We start from the raw sequence: 20,469 nt of genomic DNA on the forward strand, positions 1-20,469 counted from the left end.
CAACCTTGGTGTATTGGAACGGTACTCTAACCCCGTGGTCGGCAAACTGCGGCTCGCGAGCCACATGCGGCTCTTTGGCCCCTTGATTGTGGCTCTTCCACAAAATACCACGGCCTGGGCGAGTCTATTTTGAAGAAGTGGCGTTAGAAGAAGTTTAAGTTTAAAAAATTTGGCTCTCCAAAGAAATTTCAATCGTTGTCCTGTTGCTATTTGGCTCTGTTGACTAATGAGTTTGCCGACCACTGCTCTAACCAACTAAGCTACCCGGCCAGGGCCAAATCGGTCCTTTTTGAACATAAGTCTATGTATTGACACTAGAAAACCCTTTCATGACTTGCATGGCCTTTAGAGTTTTGAAAATGTAGCCCCCCTGTGGCCTCCATCCTGTTCCTCCGACATTCCTCCAGCTCATTCTAGCCTCCAGGCCTCTCTGCTGCTTCTGCCCCAGATCTCAGTTTAAAGGACTCCCTCCGGCTACCTCTGAGTTCTCTCACACCCTGTTTCCTGTCCAGGTTACCACAACCTAAAACCACTTTGTTTTGAGGCCTGTAAGCTTATGAGGGGGTGAGGGGGTGTCTTCTCCCCTGCTCTCCCCAGTGCCTGCAACAGTGCCTGATGCACATCTTCTGAACAATGTGTTTTCATGCTACCTAAAGGCTTCCAGAAGGTTCTATAGGTCCCGATGAGGGAGGCTGGCTCTCTCGGCACGGCATGAGGAGCTCTGCTTAAGCCTTTTACCATATGCACTGTCCGTCCAATGCAGTGAGCTGTCACTTCTGAGAGCCTGCCACGTGCTGGGTACGGGCACCCAAGTCCCCGTGGCCCCTGTGCATTGTGCCCGAGGCCTGCGGTGCCGGCTCCCTCCCTGACGCTCTTCTCTCTCTCCCAGGACAGAGATCTCGCCCAGCAGACAGCGGCAGCACAGGAGCCTGAGCCCGGAAGGCACTCTGTGGAAATGGGAACTGTACGGAGACTCCAAACTCTGACTTCTTCAGAAAAAAAGAAAATAATTTTTTTTTTTTTTTTTTTTAGCTCTGACAAACACACAAAAGTGGTAATAAAGAGAGCCCTCCTTCTCAACCCAAAATGTGAGCCCCTTGTGGCAAGCCCCCCCCCAACCCTCCCATTAACAAACCAACAGACAAAATTCTCCGAGTCTTTGCCTCTTTTGATAACATGTTATTCTGTTTTGTAAAGTGTGTGTGCTTGGGGTTCCGAGGTGTGTGGGATTGAGTTCTCGGCTTTTGTTTTTTTTTAAGATATTTTATGTAAATGTAAAAAGTTATTTAAATATATATATTTTAAAGAACCCTAACCGCCAACTTTTGCTGAAAAAAAAAACAAATCACTGCTGCGTGAATTGAACCACATCATGTGTAGATACTGTTGTCTCCTTGGAGGGAGCTCAGGCCTTTGAAAAGCTCAGGGCTACACCTGCCTTAGAAAATGAACCAGAAACTTGAAGTAAAGCTCGTCGATATGGGTACAAACTCTGAGGAACGATGCAATGCTGCCTCTTTTCTCGTGGCAAATCCCAGTGTACAAACCGTCAGGTCTCCGAAGCCATATTCCTCCAGCCCCCCCCTCGGGCAGCCGCTGGGAACCGCTGGGGATGGGGTAGAAGGGCCAGCAGCACCGGGGAGCGGGGCCGGGCCGGGCCGTTGCTGCGGAGCCCCAGGTGCGACAGGGATGATGCTGCCCCGTGTCCTCAGTCTCTGTCCCCTGGGTTCATCCCGAGGGAAAGGGCAAAATCACAGGCTTCCTGCTACCAGCTGCAGAAACGGATGGACGGGGTGTGCGGGGACCAACGCCCGGGAGGAACGTAGTTTGCGGCTTTGGTGTCTGAAGGGGCTGGGGACTGAGGATGCGATGGAGCTGCTGCGCCCTTGGGCTGCCTTCCTGGGGGCGCGTGGCCAGGACCCCCTCGGGGCTACGCTAAGCTCCGAATGACAGGGTTCTCATCCTGTTTCCCTACGGAAGTGCCGCTTCAGGGTTCTTCGGCCCTCTGCTCGTGGCTGAAGTTGCTCATCTCGCCTGCACATGTCTACTATCCTTCCTACCTAATGCACTATGATGTATTGATTCTCCATGAGACAGAGAGAGAAAGAGACTATCAGATAGTTTAGACCCAAAGGGTAGGTTTTTGTATATTTTTCCAGCCTTTAGTTGTTGTTTTTTTTTTAAAAGAGGGAGGGAGAGCTTAAAAACCCATTTTTTAAAAGATTGTTTCCATTATACAGGGGAGAATCTATTTAAAGCTGTTTCAGATCAGGGATTGATTGTCATCCTTTTTGTCCAATGTGTTTCTTGTTCTTAAAACAAAACAAAACTATTTTTAGAAGAAACGAATCACATCAGCCCCGTGTTCACTAACTCTTCAGGTCACTTGGTTACTTGCTTATTCAGCAGATAGTGGGTGCCACCTAAAAGCTCCTTTGTGAACTAGATACTGAGGGAGCTGGCCCCTGTAGGTGGGGACATTGAGGCCGTCCTGGTTGCCAGGAGACCGTGATGACCCCCCTCCAGTAGGGCTCTGGGGTCGGCAGCCCGGGGTCCAGACCAGAACATTTGGAAGGGGAACCTCACTGTATCAGAATCCCTTTTTCTTAAAATCCTCAGCCTGTGATTCGACAGAAGGCAATGCCAGTGTCAGATGATCGAGCCATTTGCCATTGAGGAACTCACCCATTTGCCAATTGTTGAGATTTGTCCTCCGGCCTCTTAAGGTGCCGTCCCTGGGGTGGGGGTGGGGGGGCGGCTTCCCGCAGGCCTGTGCCCAGCACACCTGTTGGCGAGGGTGTGAGAAGCGCCAAAGCTGCTGACATGTGATCCGGGCCGCCTTCATTTCTCGGGCCAGGCCCAGCAGCTGCGGAGGACAACAGCTTGTGCATTACGTGGTTTTGGGGAGCGGGGGCTGGGGTGAGGGGGTGGCTTTGAACATGAACTGCAAAGAGTAGCTCCTCATTGTTGAGATTTTGTTGTTGTTGTTTGTGGTCTTATGTATTTTTAATGCCTTTGAGTGCGTATTAGCTTCCTTGTCTGAAATCATACCCCCAGAGTGGCTAAAGCCCCAGCTGGGGAAAAAAAAAACCACTCCTCCAGAGCCTTAAGCAATGAATAGACGAGTAAAGAATGTAGTTCCAACGGGGCTTATTCAAATAAATGTGTCCAGTTTTTCACTCGGAAGAACAATAACTACAGCTGGCGAAAGAAGCACATTTAATGTTGGTAGTTTGCAGGGCGGTAGAGACGGAAAAATGAAAATTTTGAGACTTTCCAATATCGGCCACTGTCTTAAATCTGTGTTGGCCTATCGGACCGGCAGGGCACCAGAATCCAGGAACCAATTATAGTATTGCCTCGCCATTGAAATCAAAACATCTTCTGTGACGTTGTAAGACTCCGCTACTGATCAAGGACTGTTTTCAGTGGTCGCTCCGTGGTGTGTAGGGCTGACGGAGCTGTGGAAACGGGTGGGGTGGGGGGGGGGGCATCACATTTTCCACTGAGCACATCTGCCCCCACCCCCCACCCCTGCCAGGGTGTGACCTTTGGCTGTGGTTCCATGGCCCAGCCCTTGTGTGACAGCGGATGTAAACTGAAGAGGGCTAGAACCAGTTCAAAGGGTGGTGGGCGGGGGGGGGGGGGGGAAGAGAAGGGGGGGTTGGGAGTTCTGATCAGCAAGGTACCTCTTTCTAGACACAGTTCAACTCAGCCTCTTCCCCTTGCCTTTGAACCCAAGCCATTTGTTAAAGCCCCACCTGCGGTCCCACGGCTCAGACCCTCCCTTTTGTGCTGCTAGTTTCTACTCAAAAGTTCCTGCAGGACTAATGCTTTTAAAATGAGGTCTAAAAAATAATGACTAATCAAGAGTATTATTTTTTAAACAGAACTGCCTTTTTCTATTCTTTATATAAACTCTATTGTGTTGGGTCTAACAAGGCACTATTTTAAAATGTGTGTGTGTGTTTTTTTTAATTTCTCCCATAGCACTTAAAAGATATTTTGTAAAGACTTTGCTGTAAAGATTTTGTAATAAAACGGTCTAAGGGCTCCGTCTCCAACATTACCATTTTTTTTAAATGTTTTAAAAAGGCTAGAAAACAACTTATGTATATTCTGTATATGTATAGCAGCACATTTCATTTATGGAAATATGTTCTCAGAATATTTATTTACTAATATATTTATCTTAAGCCATGTCTTATGTTGAGAGTGTGACATTGTTGGAATAATCATTGAAAATGACTAACATGAGGCCCTGTAAATACATGATAATTGCACACAGATTTTACATATTTGCCGACCAAAAATGATTTAAAACAAGTTGTAGTCTTCTATGGTTTTGTAACAAATTGTACAAATGACTGTAAAAAAAAAATACAATTTTATCAAGTACATGTTCTATGTTGTCATCGCTCTGTTGGGTAAAGGTCTACACAGTCCACAAAGGAGAGGTTTGCATGAAGCGGTGCCCTTGTTGTTGTTGTTTTGTTTTACTTTCTTGGTTCATCTTCACCCGAGGGTATTTTTAGGGAGAGTGGAAGAGAGAGGGAAAGAGAGAAACATCGATGTGACTCACATAGATCGGTTGCTTCCTACACGAGCCCCAACCAGGGCCAGGGAAGAGTCTGCAACCAAGGTACGTGCCCTTGACCAGAATCGAACCCAGGACCTTTTGGCCCGCAGGCCGATGCTCTACCCACTGAGCCAAACCGGCCAGGGCTGAAGCAGTGCCTTTAACTTCAGCTCGCACCCATAGCATTTCCTCTGCGGTTAACATGGAGTTCAGGTTATTGGGGACTTAGGTGGCATCGTGGGATTATGTCCTTGAGGTGATGGTCGTTTCTCTGCCCTTCCCTGTGTGGAGGGCGAGAGGGAGGGACGTGATGGTCCATCCTAGCAGTCCTCTCTTTAACAGCTGGGAACATAGGCTGGATACAGACCATCGGCTTTATCTGCCAGGATCTTTCCCACCAGGAAGACAGAGACCCTCAAACCCCAAGGGAAAGGGGCTTGTAGGAAAAAAAGCCCCAAGCCTCTAGCCCTCAAATGTACCTGCTCATGAGAGTGGAGGGGGGACCTCCGTCTGACATGAATCTTGTACCCCTTTGTCATGTGTCCCGGGGAGGGTGGTTACGAATTTGGGGCGCGCTCTGAGGTAACCGGAAAGGTGCAAAATGGTGTTTATTGTTTAGACATCTAGCAGAGAAGATCCTCATCTGTGAGTTCCTGTTTCTATTTCTCCCTGTTTAACTTGGGCCACTTCTCGGGCACAGGCTCCCCGTCGACCTCCAGCCACGTCCTGACGGGCAAGGGGTCCTGAGCACCTTCAGGGGCGGCGGCCTGGCTGCACAGCGCCTCCCAGAGCTTCTGTTTGATGGCCTTGCCCAGCTCCAAGCTGTACCGCTTGGGGGTCCCTGAGGGGTTCCACAGCATCGGCTCCACCACAGCATGGTACAGAGCCCGGTAACCCTCGGTGGGGAGGCCGTGGATGGTCAGCATGTCTGACAACTGTTGCCTCTTTCTGGCTTCAGGAAGCAACGCCTGGCCCTTCCAGGCCGCTGTCCCCACGTCCCTGCGTCGCGCTTGGGTGGCGGCCACATGTTCAGCATATCTGCTCTCAGGATCTTGGCTGACTGTTGCTTTTTTCTCCTTTGAACTTTCTTTACTCTGGCCAGGAAGAAAGCAGAGAAGTCAGAGCTAAAACTTGAGAAGGGAGCTCAGAATAATGATCTGGGATTTGCGTCCCAGAGTCTTGGTTACAGCCACAACCAACATTCGTCTAGTGTGTGTGCTGGCTTACCGAATTCCTTCTTGTACACCACTGCGTGCGGCCCCCCCGGAACCCTGTAAGGTCGGCAGGAGACAGCTTTAAAGGCAAGGGAGCGGGAATTGGTCTGCCCAAGGCCACACAGCTAGGAAGTTAATAACCACAGTTGTTGTCTATTGAATGCCACACAGGATCCTAGGCATTTAGTCTGTGCCAGGCTCTGTTCAAAAGCCCTCTGCATGTATTGACTCACTTAATCCTCACGAAACCCTGTGAGGAAAGGGCTATTATCCCCCATTTTATAGATGACAAAAACCAAGGCAGAAAGAGGCTAAGCCCACGGTTGTCCTGAATTAGAGTCAAAGCTGGGACTTGAACCCGACAGCCGAGCTCCAGGGTGCCCTCTGGGCTCCGCTGGCCACCGGGAGAGAGGGAGCTGGGCTCAGATCGGGCCCCCAGATGCAAGTCCTCCACGGACGTTCATAGCCAGGCCTTGCTCGCCTCTACACGTATCCCGGCCTTTCCCGTCCTTGTTTTCCCTTCATGTCCAGCACCTTTCACCTGTGGTTATAAGCTGCTTCACCCTCCTAGGGAGAGGCAATCCTAGCGGGCAGGGAAGAGGCAGGGGGTAGAGATCATGCCCCCAGAGCTGGTGCTCTCTCCATTATACGTCACCGCTGCTGCCCACCCACCCTCTACCCTCACCCCCTCAATCCGGCCTTCAACTCGAGGATTTCCTTTGCTTCATAAAAACCTTTTTAAAAAATATATTTATAAATTGATTTCAGAGAGGTAGGGAGAGTGGGGGAGAGAGAGAGAGAGAGAGAAGAGAGAGAGAGAGAGAGAGAGAGAGAGAGAGAGAGAAGAAACATTAATGATGAGAATCATTGACTGGCTGCCTCCTGCAACATCCCCCACTGGAGATCGAGCCCGCAACCCGGCATGTGTCCTGACCGGGAATCGAACTGTGACCTCCTGGTTCATAGGTCGACGCTCAACCACTGAGCTACACCGGCCCGGCTCATATAAACCTCTTAAGTGTTAAGTGTTTGGCTAGCTGACATCTCCCTGTCCCCACCCCGTCACATTTAGTCCACCGCCAGCCACCCTCTACCTCGTTGGTGCCTCCTGCCGGCCTCCTGCGCCTCGGGGAGCCCGGCTGCTGTCCGAGGGGCCGCTTGCTCTTGGAACTGATGGAGTGTCTCGTCCTGCCCCGCCGAGTGGCTTTTGTTGCCGAATCGTCCTTGGGCTCCGCTCCCTTCGAGGGTTTTGCTTCTCCAAACTTGCATGGTACCGGGCGGCATTTATCCTTCAGTCGCCGCCTGAGCACCAGCTTCACCAGGGAGAGCGAACTGGTGATGAACGGATTCTCGACAACTTCCCAAGAAGAGGTGGTACCCGGGGCAGGGGCGCTGACGGTCTGCTTTGCACATGTCCTGGCCGTCCAGATGTTGGTGAGAGCCGGGGAGTCCACATAGCAGTCCTGAAGCCTGGTGTTCAGTAAGATAGACGGCCGGAGCCCGTAGGTGGGAATGCTGGGGTCTCGCCTCACATAGATTGGATGCTAGAATTATAAGGAGGGGGAGAGGGGACAAAAAAAAAAAAAGACCAATTCTCAAGCAGAGACCAGAAGGTCTACTTTGGAGGCAAAGTAGTCAAATCTTTTGGGACACGGTTTCTCCCACACCTGTCTTAGGAATCTTCCTACACATCCTCTCTCCGTCTCCCCAAAGCCTGTTGTACCGAGATCAGGGGGACAGTCCGCCTCTCAAAGAACACAGCATGCTTGGGCCGGAAGTGGAGGGGCAGGGAGCTTGACAAGGAACCAAAGACAGTTCCCTATCTCCTGGAAAGCTACGGGGAGCGAGGCAGGAAAGGGATGGGAGATAGGATCACGTAAGAGTCCTATAGGACCTGTCGTGACTCCTCAACCAGGTCAAGTCCTGCCAAACCCTGAACACGTTCTAACCAGAGGGCCAGGAGCCAAGAAAAGCTGCGAACCAGGGAAACACACTCTGGGGTCCGTACAGGCAAAACCACCACGAAGGTTATGCCTCTATTTCCTGGGACCAGCCAAGAACAAGGGAACAATCTGGATAGATCAGAATCCCTCATGGAGAGAAACCTGGCATTCTAAGAAAGGCCATCTATAAAAAAAAAAAAAATTAAATCACCTTACCATATTTCGGTTGCCTTAAATTTTATTTTAGCAAGCTTAGTAGGGGGAAGAAATATGTATTTCCTTTTCCTTCTCTCTCTCTCTCTCTCTCTCTCTCTCTCTCTCTCTCTCTCTCTTTGTTTTTGTTTTGTTTGGATCTATCGAATCACCTATCTCTCTCTGCCTCAGTCACGTATGGGCCAATTGCAGTTTGCTTAGGTTTTTGGCTTACCAGCAGGCAGTTTTGAGCCATGATCTCTAGTATTTGTGATGTCACTTTGTTTTGTGATGTGGGTGTGGGTGGGTGTTACATCACCCAATTTTATAGTGAAATTAAGTTGGAAGGAGTTCTATTTTATTGTCCTTCCAGCCTCAGGAGCCTGTGAAGTCCTCATTTCCCCCCACACGGCTCGGGTGACCTCGGAAGGTCCTCACGTTCTTCAGAAGTGCACGCGTTGCACGCCACGCCGTCAAGACATGCAGAGCGGACCTGTGGGCACAGGTCGTGAGATGCATTCTTCCACGTGCAAAAGTGCCCTCCTTCGTGCACATAAAGAAGGTACTGTTGGAGTCTCCGCGCCGCTGCCAAGGTTAGGGGACCAGAAATGAGAGAACGCGTTCGTGCAGCCCTGGGCACCTCTCTCTCCGTGTCTCTCCCGGGAGACTCCACGGCTCTCTGGAATGCGGTTTTATTTTACATCCCGTGGCCAACGCCGTAATTAGAGCTGTTCGCAGTGTCGAGGGCTTGAAATGAGAACAAAGACGCCTCTGCCCGGGAACTCTTGGGCAAGGCCTCGCTCCTTATCAGGTGCTGGTCCTGTTGGTGGTTTGGATTTTTTTATTTTTTTTTTTCGTACACAAAATGCCCAAGGAGGCTCCCTCCCCAGGGGGAGGAGAGCGGAATGATGGAAAAACAGAGTGTGAGTCTGGCAGGCGTTCCTGGAATCGCATGTGTTGCCCGTTTGATTTTTTTTTTTTTTTCGAGTGTTGTCCCTGGAGTGAATCAAAGTCTGAAGGCAGACCGCACCGCAGGCCGTGGTCGAACCACCTCCAGGTGGACCCACAGAGGCTCGCCTGGGGAGGACAATGGGGCCCATTCAGCCGCGAGCCCTGGCCTCACCTCCGGCGAGGTGGGTCAGTTTGAGAGCAGGGCGTTGGAAAGGGTTTGTCTTCGGGAAGGGTTTGCGAATGTCTGGAGACTGGGCAGGCAAGCGTCCGAGCCCCAGGGAGGCGGCACCCGGCTCTTGGGCTACTGTCTCCCTTTGCTCTGGGGACCGAAGGGGAAAGTCGGGCAAGAAAGGCATCCTGGGAGTCGCTCTCCTGTTTCTCTTCTTCCCAGCCTCCAGGTGGCCTTCCCTTTCCTCTGCTGTACTTACTTTCCTAGGTCTTGCACTCAGTCACCAAATCTGCTTCTGGACACATGGACGGCGGCTGGTACGCTTCAAGTTCCAGCAAATTCTGCCTTCTCTCCCTGCCATAGACTGTACCCCAACAAGAAACCCTGACGTTCCTTGGAACTAACCCAGCGTCGTTTGGCCTGTGCTGTTTCTCCTACGTCAGTAGAATCTGTATTTAGTGAAGGCCTCCCGGAGGCCACGCACTGTTTCAGACACTTTACAAGCGTCCTCCCATGAAACGATACCAACAGTCTTAGGAGTTTGGACACTGTTGCCATGCCTACTTGACAGTGGAAGAAACTTAGGCACAAACCGCTCAAGAGCCATGCCCCACAGCTGGGAACCAACAAAGGCTGGACGCAACCACGGTGTACACCACCCCACCCTTGCTCTTCCCCAGCTAGTACTGGCCGGCCCATCCACGGACCGCACCTGGGCCCAGTTCTAGTCCCACCCGGCCTTGTCAGGAGCCTTCCTCTGGGCTCAGGAGTTGGTCGGTTTGAGTTGACATCCCAGATCCACCTCTCTTTGGGCAAGTGAATTCACATCTCTGAACTTTATTTGCCTCATCTGTGAAATGGGGTAGTAATCGTGCCTACTCCAGGACCCCTGGGAGGATGAAATGGGACTATGCATGGGAAGCCCTTGGTATGGCTCTTGGTGTATAATAAGCGCTCAACAAGTAATGTTCTTATTAACAGTATTAATATTGTGGCCCATTCCCCCCTCTGACTCTTTCTTGAGCCCCTGATGCCCAGGGTCTGAGTGACATAACCCAATATTTGATTTGGACTTCATCTCAGGTCCTTCATGCACATCCATGTGGTGTATGAGGCCAAGCAATGAGCTTCTTTTTATTATTATTATTATTGATTTTTTACAGAGAGGAAGGGAGAGGGAGAGAGAGTTAGAAACATCGATGAGAGAGAAACATCGATCAGCTGCCTCCTGCACACCCCCTCCTGGGGATGTGCCCGCAATCCAGGTACGTGCCCTTGACCGGAATCGAACCTGGGACCCTTCAGTCCGCAGGCCGACGCTCTATCCACTGAGCCAAACCAGTCAGGGCGAAGTGGAAGGATTCTGATGTGACTTGCGTATCCCAACATTTCTCTTCCTATGATCCATCTTCACTAAGCACTGGTCAGATTCACCGACTTCACAGAAGTGGGGGATTTATAGGAGGCACATTTCTCCCTGGTTGTGGGAGTGATTCATGCTTCCTTCGACGGAAAGGGAAGCAGGTACCCGAGGATACGCTAAGGAAAGTGACTAGTCTGTAATAGAGATTGTTCCATCAAAGCTTGTTCAGAATTACAAAGTCAGGATGGAAAGACTCTTTGGTTCAGGGTCCCGACACCATGGCAAAGAGTTTCCACGGTTGGTGCCAACACTGGATTCTTGAACCTGGGGTTGAGGCAGTGGGGCTTCCATATTGCTCAACGGCCTGTCCCTCGGTTTGATGCACCATTGAACCTTTTTTATTCTGCTGAGCTCAGTCTAAATAACTTTTATTTTCCACCCATCACTTGGAGCGGTGCTTCCTGACATCTCTAAACCACCGCTTCTATTTGGAAACCCATCTGCCCTTCTTTGATGCTTAGCCAAGCTCTCCTCACTGTATTTTTAGCTCCTATAATGTTTCGTCTTTCTTTTTTCCCTTTCCTACAACCTTTCTCCTCTTTAATTTCTCTTAGCTCCTCTTCTTTTGCTGGAGGATCCGTTAATAAAGAAGAAATGGAGCCAATTTATACGAATTCTTGTCTTTTCCCTTCATGCCCAACTCCCAAATTCTAGTGGAATTTAGTTGTCCTTAATCTTCTCAGAAGATGTTTTTATTTTAACACCCAAGCAGTAAACTTCCACACCCATATGGGAACATATCTGAGGTTTGTGATGTAGAAGGTTTGGGAAAGAAGAGAAAAACTTTGGATGGGAGAATTTGCAAAGATTCCTGAACCATGATGCAAACTCTGAGGACCAGTGATTTAGACCACATGTGCTGAGTACGCACCCATCATGGGCCAAGGATATGAAATGAGGGCACCCTGCCCACCCTGCGACCCCTTCTCACCTGACTCTGCGTTCTCCAACACGGTCACCTGGATGTCCCGCAGACACCTCTAACTCATTATGTTCAAACCAAATTCTCTCTCCCTTCACGCCCATCAGAACAGCAAACTAAGACTTCTCTTGAATTTTCCATCACTAGTTGCCTGGCCCAGAAACCCGGGAGACAGGATCAGTAACAGTACTGTACTGAGCTGACCCTGAGCCTAAAGGAAAACCAGAAATCTAGATCCTGTTTTTACTTAAAAACTTAATATTTTGTTCCTCTTGAATTTTTTGTCATTCATTTAGATGTTTAAACATATTCAATTAAAACTGTTTATTAAGTATATTTGATATATTTTAAAACCCACTATAGGATATTTATTGCTTTATCTTTTTTTTAATATATTTTATTGATTTTTCACAGAGAGGAAGAGAGAGGGATAGAGAGTTAGAAACATCGATGAGAGAGAAACATCGATCAGCTGCCTCCTGCACACCCCCTACTGGGGATGTGCCCGCAACCAAGGTACATGCCCTTGACCGGAATCGAACCGGGGACCCTTGAGTCCGCAGGCCGACGCTCTATCCACTGAGCCAAACCGGTTTGGGCATGCTTTATCTTGATTATTGAATTTTGGGGGCTTTCTGAAATTTTGTGCCTGAGCTGAATGCCTCACTCACCTCACCCTCATCTTGGCCATCGATCACTCAGTAAACATCTGTCCCCAGAACCCTATAAGGACAAGAAGCCAATTCACCATGGCGACGAGGAGCATAGTCCTAGAGTCCTTACTGCCTGGGTTGAAAGCCCAGCTCCACTACTGTATGACCTGAGGATGAATCATTTCACCTCCCTGTGTGAGGGAATGGTGAAGGTGCCTCCTTCACAGGGGCTACTGGGAGGATTATGCGAAATGCAGTGCCAAGCACTGCACCCTACTCAGTCGAGTCCTCAGTAAATGTTTGCTGTGGTTGTATTATTATAATCAGGCTCCCCGTCCCGTGCTCGCTTTACAACATGGCTGCCCTGTGAGCAGAAGTCACCCCTAGAGTTTCAAAGATACCGGGATCATCCAAATGCTACCAGCTGAGATCTGTTCCTTTTTGTTTGTTTGTTTGTTTTTAACCCTCACTCAAGGATATGTTTATTGATTTTTTAGAGAGAGAGAGAGAGAGAGAGAGAGAGAAACATTGATGTGAGAGAGAAACATCAATTGGTTGCCTCTCATGCGTGCCCAGACTGGGGATCGAACTCACAACCTAGGTAGGTGCCCTGACTGGGAATCGAACCCGCAACCTTTTGATGCATGGGATGACGCTCCAACCAACTGAGCCACCCGACCAGAGCTCTCCCAGCTTCTTGGCAAACCCAGCTGCCCACGGAGGAACACAAGAGGCCAACAGACCAACAACAACATCTTCCTGAAGACCCAGGGGCTCCAGCCAGTGTCCTCACTCTTTCCATGAAATAAAGCTGCTCACCGACCCAGGCATGCGGAGCATTGAAATGAATATCTTAGGCGGCTCCTCGCCAGGGGCCAGGACCACATCACTGAGCAAAAGACCTTGAGCCATTAAGTGCCCTGACCTAGACTGGCTCGGCTGTATTTTTAGCCTCTGTGCACTCTTTCCATCACCTGTGCTGGGCTTTACGCTGGAAGAGCGGGGAGGGAGGCCTGGAGAAGGCGGAAGGGATGTTTCCCATAGCAGCCAGTGGGGGCGGGGGCTTGCACACTGTTTCTGAATTCTGTTGCACAAGCCAGATCCTTGGGCATGCAACCTGTGTAAGGGACACAGGTCCCCGAACTTGGAAGGGCCCCACACTTGGTTTAATGCCCTGTGGTTGCCATCTTAAAATTTCTAGTCATTCTGGACAAGGGACTCACACACACACACACACACACACACACACACACACACACACGTTTTCATTTCTCGCTGGGCCCTGCCAATCACATAGCCCTTTCCGTCTGTACACAAAACCAAGGGAGCCGAACGCAGGAGGTGGCGGGTACCCACCCAGCAGGGCGCCTTCCTGCAGGGGGGCCAGGCCAGGCCAAAGCTACTGCCGTGAGGCATGGATCCCCAGACTTGGCCAGAGAAAACCTTCCTTTGCACCTCCTGTCTGCCCCTTCCTACGTGCTCCTCAAATGCTGGGATGGGATGCGGGAGACTCTTGTCAACTGTAGAGCCGCGTCCTGCTTTGCTAAAAACCTGTCCCCAGCTCTCTATTTAAACCAGTCCACAGGTGGTTCTCTGTCATTTTCTTGTCTCTGGAGTGCTCTTTGTTCTCTGAAATTCACGTTATTTCCATGCTGGCTGACGGGCCCCCTCCCCGCCCTTAGCATGTAAACCTGTGCTGTGTCTGCCGTTGGCCTGTCCCTCACTGAATATTTTTTAAAGCTATCACCTGTATTGAGGTAACAGTGGTTAATAACAAAAATGTCAGGTGTACAATGGTACATTTCCTTACCTGTGTACTCTATTTCCGCACTCACCATCCAAAGTTTACTCTCCTTCCGTTTCTCTTCGCCGAGTGTTTGTTGAATGGAGGGATGGCCGCCTGTATTGAGTGCTTACTTTCACCTGCATCTTCTCATGTAATTCTCCTTCCACGCGGCCGGCCTGCGCCTGCAAGGCCACCAGTTAGACTCTGACTGTTAGAGGTAGCGAGTTCCCAGGTCCTGCCCGAGGAGGAGGTTGTGGCAGTGGGAAGGGCCCAAAACGATGAAGAGAGGGTGCGTGCCAGGTGGGATGGGGAGGGTGTGTCCTCCCGGGACCAGGTGTCGCTGGGTGGGGGGTGTCCCCCCTGCTCCGCGAGGGAGCCCAGAGGATTCTTGAACTCGGGGAATGCCACAGTGAAAACAATGACAGAACAAGATTCTTCTTGCCGCAGCTCTGGGTCTGTGTGGGTGGAAAGGGACTGAGATTGAGAGGCCTCGTGGGAGGTGGCTGCGCCTTTGAGGCCCAGCCCTGGGAACAGCTTGGAGAGGGGTGGGGGGAAGCGGGGAGTGGACCCTGGGAGTTGGGGGGGGGGGGGCGGCTCCGGGGGCCGGTGCACCGAAAGCGGGCCGGGACCGGTCCAGCCTCACTCTGGGCGCGGCGAGTCGGCGCAGGAGGGCAGATGTTCCCGCCGCCGCCGCACCGGGCGCAGGTCCGCACTTGCAGGTCCGGGACCAGGGACTTGAAAGCGCCCGGCGCGCCGCCCGGACCTGCCTCGCGGGGCGTCGCCGCGGCACTTTGGGCGGGAGCTGAAGGGAAGTCTCCACCGCCCGGGGGAGTGCGGGGGAGAAGGGAGGCCCAGCGCAGACCCCGAGTGCAGCTGGGGGAGACCCGGGGGCGTGGGGAGGGGAAAGGGCAGAGCTCTAAGGAAGCCTCGGTCTAAGAAAGCATCTCGGCCCCATCCACGCCTGGGCTTTCCGCGTGTCGGGCGCTAGCTTTATTTGCCTCGATGTCACCTAATATCGTGAAGGCCTTTCTTGATGCCCGTGTTGCAGACGACTGAGGCCCAGGCGGAGTAGGAAACTTGCCCCAGCTGACAAAGGATGTGCGATTGGACTCGGAACCGGGCTCAGTATATGCTGCTTCTGTGGCTGCAAGAATTGGGGTGGTGAACGGAACTCAACATTTCCCCAGCTCCTACTGTGCGCGTGTACCAAGTTTCCACCGCTTTGGCAGTAGTTGCCGTCAACGCCCCCGTTTCACAGGTGAGGAAATGCGAAACAAGGGAGCTCTTTTCCCCTCGAGTCTCGCCCAAGGTGTGACAGGTGACCCAATGGGGTCTGAACAGGCACCGGCTGAGTCCAGAGCACCCTTATTTCCAACCACTACGGTGAGCCAAGCAGGGGAAAGCGTTTTGCAAACGGCTGTTCTGATTCTTCTCCCTGTGGTGGTGCCTGCGTTTGGGTCACCACCCGAGTGAGGGTGGAACCGGGGTCACTGGGCGCCCAGCCCGCTCCAGCCCGGCCAAACCTCGGCGCAGGGGCTCGGAGGCGAGGTTCCCGGACCACGCCCCTCACCTGTTGGCCCCGCCCCTCGAGCGGACCAATAAGCTGCTCCGTGGGGGCGGGCCCAGGTGAGGAGGGGAACGTAGGCGGCTCCAGGCGCTTGAGTGGCAGCGCGGCGGGCGAGTGGGAGGAGCGGGCGTGCGCAGTCGGCTCCGTCTCGGGCCTCGCGGAGCAGCCGGGCGGGCCCGGCGGCCGGGGCGGTGGCGGCGCTGGGGAGGGCGGGCCGGGGCGGGGCGGCCGGCGGCTGGGGCGGGGCCACGTCCGCGCCCCGCGTCCCGCTCCCATGGCCGCCCCCGGCTCCCCGCGCTGCCCCCTCTCCCGCGGGCCGCGCCCCAGGGCCCCGCACTGACGCCCATGGCGCCGCCCGCCGCCCGCCTCGCCCTGCTCTCCGTCGCCGCGCTCACGCTGGCGGCCCGGCCCGCGCCCGGACCCGGCCTTGGCCCCGGACCCGGTGAGTGAGCGCCCCGACGCCGACCCCGTGCAAAGCGAGCCCGGGGGGCCGCCGGGAACCCAGTCCCTTCGCACTACCTTCCGGGTCCCCTTCTCCAGGCCCCTCAGCGACGCCCCCTCCGGCCGGGCCGGTACCCCCTCAGGACCCGGACCCCCACAGGCCCCTCAGCGACGCCCCCTCGGGCCGAGCCGGTACCCCCTCAGGACCCGGGTTCCCCCAAGCCCCTCAGCGACGCCCCCTCAGGTCGGGCCGGTACCCCTCTCAGGACCCGGACCCCCCCAGGCTCCTCAGCGACGCCCCCTCGGGCCCGGTGGTGCCCACCTGCCTCAGGACCTGGGAGTCACCCCGCGGCGCCCCCCAGGCTGGGACGCCCTCTCTGCCTCAGTGCCTCCCGGGACCCCTTCCTCACCCTTCCCCCCGGCCGGGACGCCCCCTCGGCTTCTGCACCTCCCGGGACCCCGTCCTTCAGCCTCCCACCAGCGCACCTCGGGCCGGGACACTCCCTGCCCCCGCCTCAAGACGCCGCCCCTCCTCCCCCAGCCCCTCAGCGACACCCCCTCCCGGGCCAGGATCCCCTCGCAAGCCCCACAGCTACGTCCCCGCGCCCCCTGCACCCGTGGACCCCAGCGCCTCTCGGCTCAGGGGCGGGTGCGCCGCGGAGAGGAGCGGGCGCCCGGCTCCCGTGGCCCCACACGGCCATCTCTGCCTCGGGAGGAATCGGGGTGACCTGCCGGCTCTGCAGGTCCCAGGTCCCGGAGGACCCGCTGTTCGCAGCCCGAGCGCCCCCTCGCTGCCCGCCCCCGCCCCCCCCCCCAACCTCCGGGCCGCTTTGAACTTCGCGGTGACTCAGGTGCCGGCCCCGCTCAGAGGGAGGAAGGAAGGAAGGAAGGGGTGATGGGAAACGTCGCCCCTGCAGAGCTCAGGGATGCCCCCTGCTTTGAATAGGGTCACCGCCCCCAAGGCCAAGGCCAGGGCCAGGTCTTCCCGAGGTGGGGCCCTGGACCAGGATGGAAGCCGGGACTCGGCTTAGCTTCCATACACACCCTTCCTTGCAGCAGAGAACTCTTTCCAAGTTGAAGAGAGGCGAGAGGGCGTTGTCTGGCCCGCTGGCATTTCCCTGCAGGTTGTCTGGGTGTTGAGACTTGGGGCGCTAGTGAAAAAGAAGGCCGGAGCTCATTCCCGGGGTGTCCCAGCAGGAAGGCCCACCTCGGGGGTTCTGCACCCAGTGGTGCAGACTGTGATGTTGGAAAGACAGGATTTTTTTTTTTGATTTTTTTTTTGCTGCTGAAAGAAAACTCCAGGGTTATTTTGTTTACTCACCAGCGTGGATCGGGGGGAAAAAGATAGGACTTGGTGTTGTCACTTCCAGTGTGACTTGGGGCCCCGCCTTCAGTTCTCTGAGCCTCGCTTTCCTCGTCTGTAAAGGTGGGATAATAATGACAACCGCCGTACCGGGGGGTTGTGAAGATTCAATGATATATTGCAGGTACACCCCTACGTATAGAAGGCAATCGAATCGATACATATATTTTTAATAATAATTTTTTTTATAGTGCTTCACAGTTCACCAAGTGCTGACACCTCATTTGCCCTGAGAATGCTCTGAGCTTACAGTCTGATTAATCCCTGTAAAAGGCAAAGCTTGGCTTCAGATCAGTGTGTGTGTGTGTGTGTGTGGGGGGGGGGGGGTGCGGGATGTCTCCAAGTATTGTAAACCTTAGGCTTAGGAAGTGGTTTCTGAGTGATTGGTGGCGGCCTTCTAGGAGACTTCTACAAAAACCTCTACACAAGTTTGATCACTTCTACTGTTTGCCATATGTGAGGAATGAAGGAGGGACTTTCTGAGAGCCAGGATATGTCAACATGACTGTAACCTAGTAACCCCTTAGCACCACTCTGCCATCTGTGTGGTCAGGATTTAATGTCCTCCAAGGAGAGAGAGGTGCTGGTGGAAATAAACTGGTCCCCTTGTGGGAAGGGCAGAGGAGTAGCTCTGAAAAGTGTTACGTGAGCCAACTCTGCGTACACTACTTGTTAGAAGGTGGCATCCATTCCTCGGTCAAATGCAGCAGCTTTTACATAGTTTGACCCTCAGACCTTGGTGTGCTTTTATTTGGGAGTCTGGGGTAAGGACAAATAAATAACCATTGTGAAATGACTTAGGATAAGTGGCCCACGATCCCAATTCATTGAGCCTCATCCACTCTTTTTTTCTTCTGTCCTGGTACTTCAGAGCTTCTGTCACTTCCAGGAAGCAGTTTTAGGGAGATACCACATGGTCTCGAGCATCACATCTAGAGCCTGCCCACTAGTTTTTAAAATCCTTTCCAAAAAAAAAAAAAACCAACCCAACACATTTTTTTCCGAGGATATACCAAACTTACCATTTTATATTTTTTGATACTGTAATTTTCTCTAGAATTTTGTGGATGGAAAAAATTATTTCAAGTACTTATATTCTGTACAATTTTGTAATATTTAAATTACTGGTGGTTTGCATTTTTGAATGCTGACTTTTATAAAAACAGTTAGCTCATTCCCCATCAATGCTACTTCTAATTACAGTGTATAGCCAACCCCAAATGATCTCCTTTCTCCTTTCCATTCTCCCTTTGAGACTCTCTTCTTCCTTCCCAACTGATAAGGAGGAAGATAGAGGTTAATGGTGGAATCTAGACTCCCTTTTTTAGGAGGAAAGCAGCCAGGGCCATGGGGCTGATGGGCTTTTCGAAGTTGAACTCCCATCTGGAATTTATTGACCTGCAGGGGAGAGCCAAGAGGTAGGAAGAACAGAGAAACCTGGGTGGACTTAGGCTATTTGAGTTTTCTGTCAAAGGCAAACTACCTGTTTGGGTGTTTCACGACATTTGGCTCTCAGGTGTGCAGCAGCAGAGTTTCTCAACTCAGGTTACATATGGCGTGAACTGCGTTTTATAGCTGATGCTCATTCTCCTCTAAGTCCTCACCTGGAATTCATCCTATTAGCCAGTAGTATGTCTTGCCATAAAATCTATGAGTTCAATTAACAGGGAGAGCTTCACACTGGACAGAGCCCTGTCCCTCCTTGGGGACTTCCATGTTAATAGAATTACCTGTATGCAACAGAGGGCCTGAGAGGAGTAAAGTGGACTGGCATGCATACCAGTTACTTTCATGCTTTGACTATTTTAAGAAACACAAAACTGTCAAAACTCACCCGGTATCAAAGAACCCTGGTCTTTTTGTGAACATTTGATTTGGCCCCTAGACGAAGCTGTTTAAAGGTTTGAGATATGCAGTGAGACGTTTTATAAATCTTAACACAAAAAGAAGTTCCACTTAGGCTCATTACTAATAAACAAGTTGTACTTAATATAGATATTATTGATACACTTCCTTATGATTTAGCATAGTTGGATCAACAGCAATAAATAATGTAGATAAAATGTATTGCTTTAAATACCTTCATAGTACAGATTAGGGATTTTTGGTGGTGGGCTATATGCCAGCTTTAGTTTAGGATTTTTTAGCCTGTAATTCCATCTAGGTCAGGTGTTGGCAAATGTATTTTTATAAAGGGCCAGACTAAATAATTTGGACTTCATGGGCCACATCTGACTTTGTAGAACAAAAACAGCCAGCCATAGACAAAATGTAAATGAATTGGCATGGCTGTGCCCCAATAAAACTTTATGGACACTGAAATTTAAATTTTATGCAATTTTTATATGTCACACAAATTGATTGTTTTCAATCATTTAAAAATTTAAAAATCATTCTTAGCTCATGAGCCATACAAAAACAGGCAGTGGTCCAGGTTTGGCCCACAAACTGTACTTTGCCAAGTCCTGTTCTAGGTCCATATGTATTGATTTATTTTCACTGGCCTGGAAAGGTGACAAGGAGGCTTGATTTTGGTGAATGAATGCACCCTTTACCTTTTACTATTAACTGGCTTTAAAAGACGTATGGGAGAAATGGTTAAAATGGTAAATTTTATGTTATGTGTATTTTACTACCAATTAAAAAGAAGTTACACATGGGGGGAAGTTCATGCACATACATTTGGGTATTTAATAAGACTTTTTAAAAAAATGCTTTAAAAAGAAATTCAGTATGGCTCAGTGTGCGCTACATAAAGAAAATAGTGCCTGCCTTGGAACTGGTCCATGGTTTGTTCAGCGATGCAGATGTTGCTTGGAACAAACCGTTGAGAGATCTGTTTCTCAGAGGAAAGCCCAGGCAGCAGGTGGCACCAGCCCCGAGACTTAGAAAAACAGCCAGGGAAAAAAGAAGAAGAAAACAAGCTTCTATCACTTTCCTAAACAGTTGTATTTTATTTCCATGGTTCTATTGTCATTTTTAAAGTGGCCTTTAAAAAAACAGCAATGTGCTTAGGCTGGTTATTCTGTTTTAATTAAAACATTTTTGAAAAAAAAGCACACAAATTGAAACATTCTAACATACCAAGTTGATTGTGTTTGTACTGTGGAACAGTTAATGCAAAACACTTGAGGGAGGCCGGAAGTGTGGATCTGTAGCTTTTGTCTGAGTTTTTGCCTCCTGAATAAGGACAACAGAGGAGGAAGTGAATAAAAGTGTCCCTTATAAAACTACCTATGGAAGTTTGGAAGTGAGATCTCCTCAAG

At 51.4% G+C, this 20,469-nt stretch overlaps 3 protein-coding genes across 5 annotated transcripts in view; 2 read left to right on the top strand and 1 right to left on the bottom strand.

The window, feature by feature from the left end:
• Positions 1–3,612, top strand: part of ZNRF3 (zinc and ring finger 3) — a 136,489-nt gene extending 132,877 nt beyond the window's left edge. Inside the window, exon 9 of one of the 2 annotated variants that reach the window (XM_079763234.1) lies at positions 890–3,612. In XM_079763234.1, coding sequence (XP_079619360.1) covers positions 890–933 — 44 coding nt within the window. In that variant the 3' untranslated portion in view covers positions 934–3,612. The remainder of the gene's footprint in view (positions 1–889) is intronic. The other variant, XM_079763235.1, reaches the window with a different exon arrangement.
• Positions 3,613–5,188: 1,576 nt separating this feature from the next.
• Positions 5,189–16,906, bottom strand: LOC307094161 (uncharacterized protein C22orf31). The gene is made up of 4 exons (XM_079762788.1): positions 16,885–16,906; positions 13,882–14,014; positions 6,888–7,337; positions 5,189–5,673 (listed from the first exon to the last, which is right to left on the bottom strand). The coding sequence occupies exons 2-4, from the start codon at positions 13,882–13,884 to the stop codon at positions 5,239–5,241; spliced, it is 888 nt and encodes a 295-aa protein (XP_079618914.1). The 5' UTR covers positions 13,885–14,014; positions 16,885–16,906; the 3' UTR covers positions 5,189–5,238.
• The window catches only part of KREMEN1 (kringle containing transmembrane protein 1), a 47,410-nt gene continuing 42,542 nt past the window's right edge, over positions 15,602–20,469 (top strand). For both annotated transcript variants that reach the window (XM_079762786.1, XM_079762787.1), the window contains exon 1: positions 15,602–15,841. In XM_079762786.1, coding sequence (XP_079618912.1) covers positions 15,745–15,841 — 97 coding nt within the window. In that variant the 5' untranslated portion in view covers positions 15,602–15,744. The remainder of the gene's footprint in view (positions 15,842–20,469) is intronic.

This window comes from Cnephaeus nilssonii (genome assembly GCF_951640355.1).
Source record: "Cnephaeus nilssonii genome assembly, chromosome: 22".
Lineage (NCBI taxonomy): Eukaryota > Metazoa > Chordata > Mammalia > Chiroptera > Vespertilionidae > Cnephaeus > Cnephaeus nilssonii.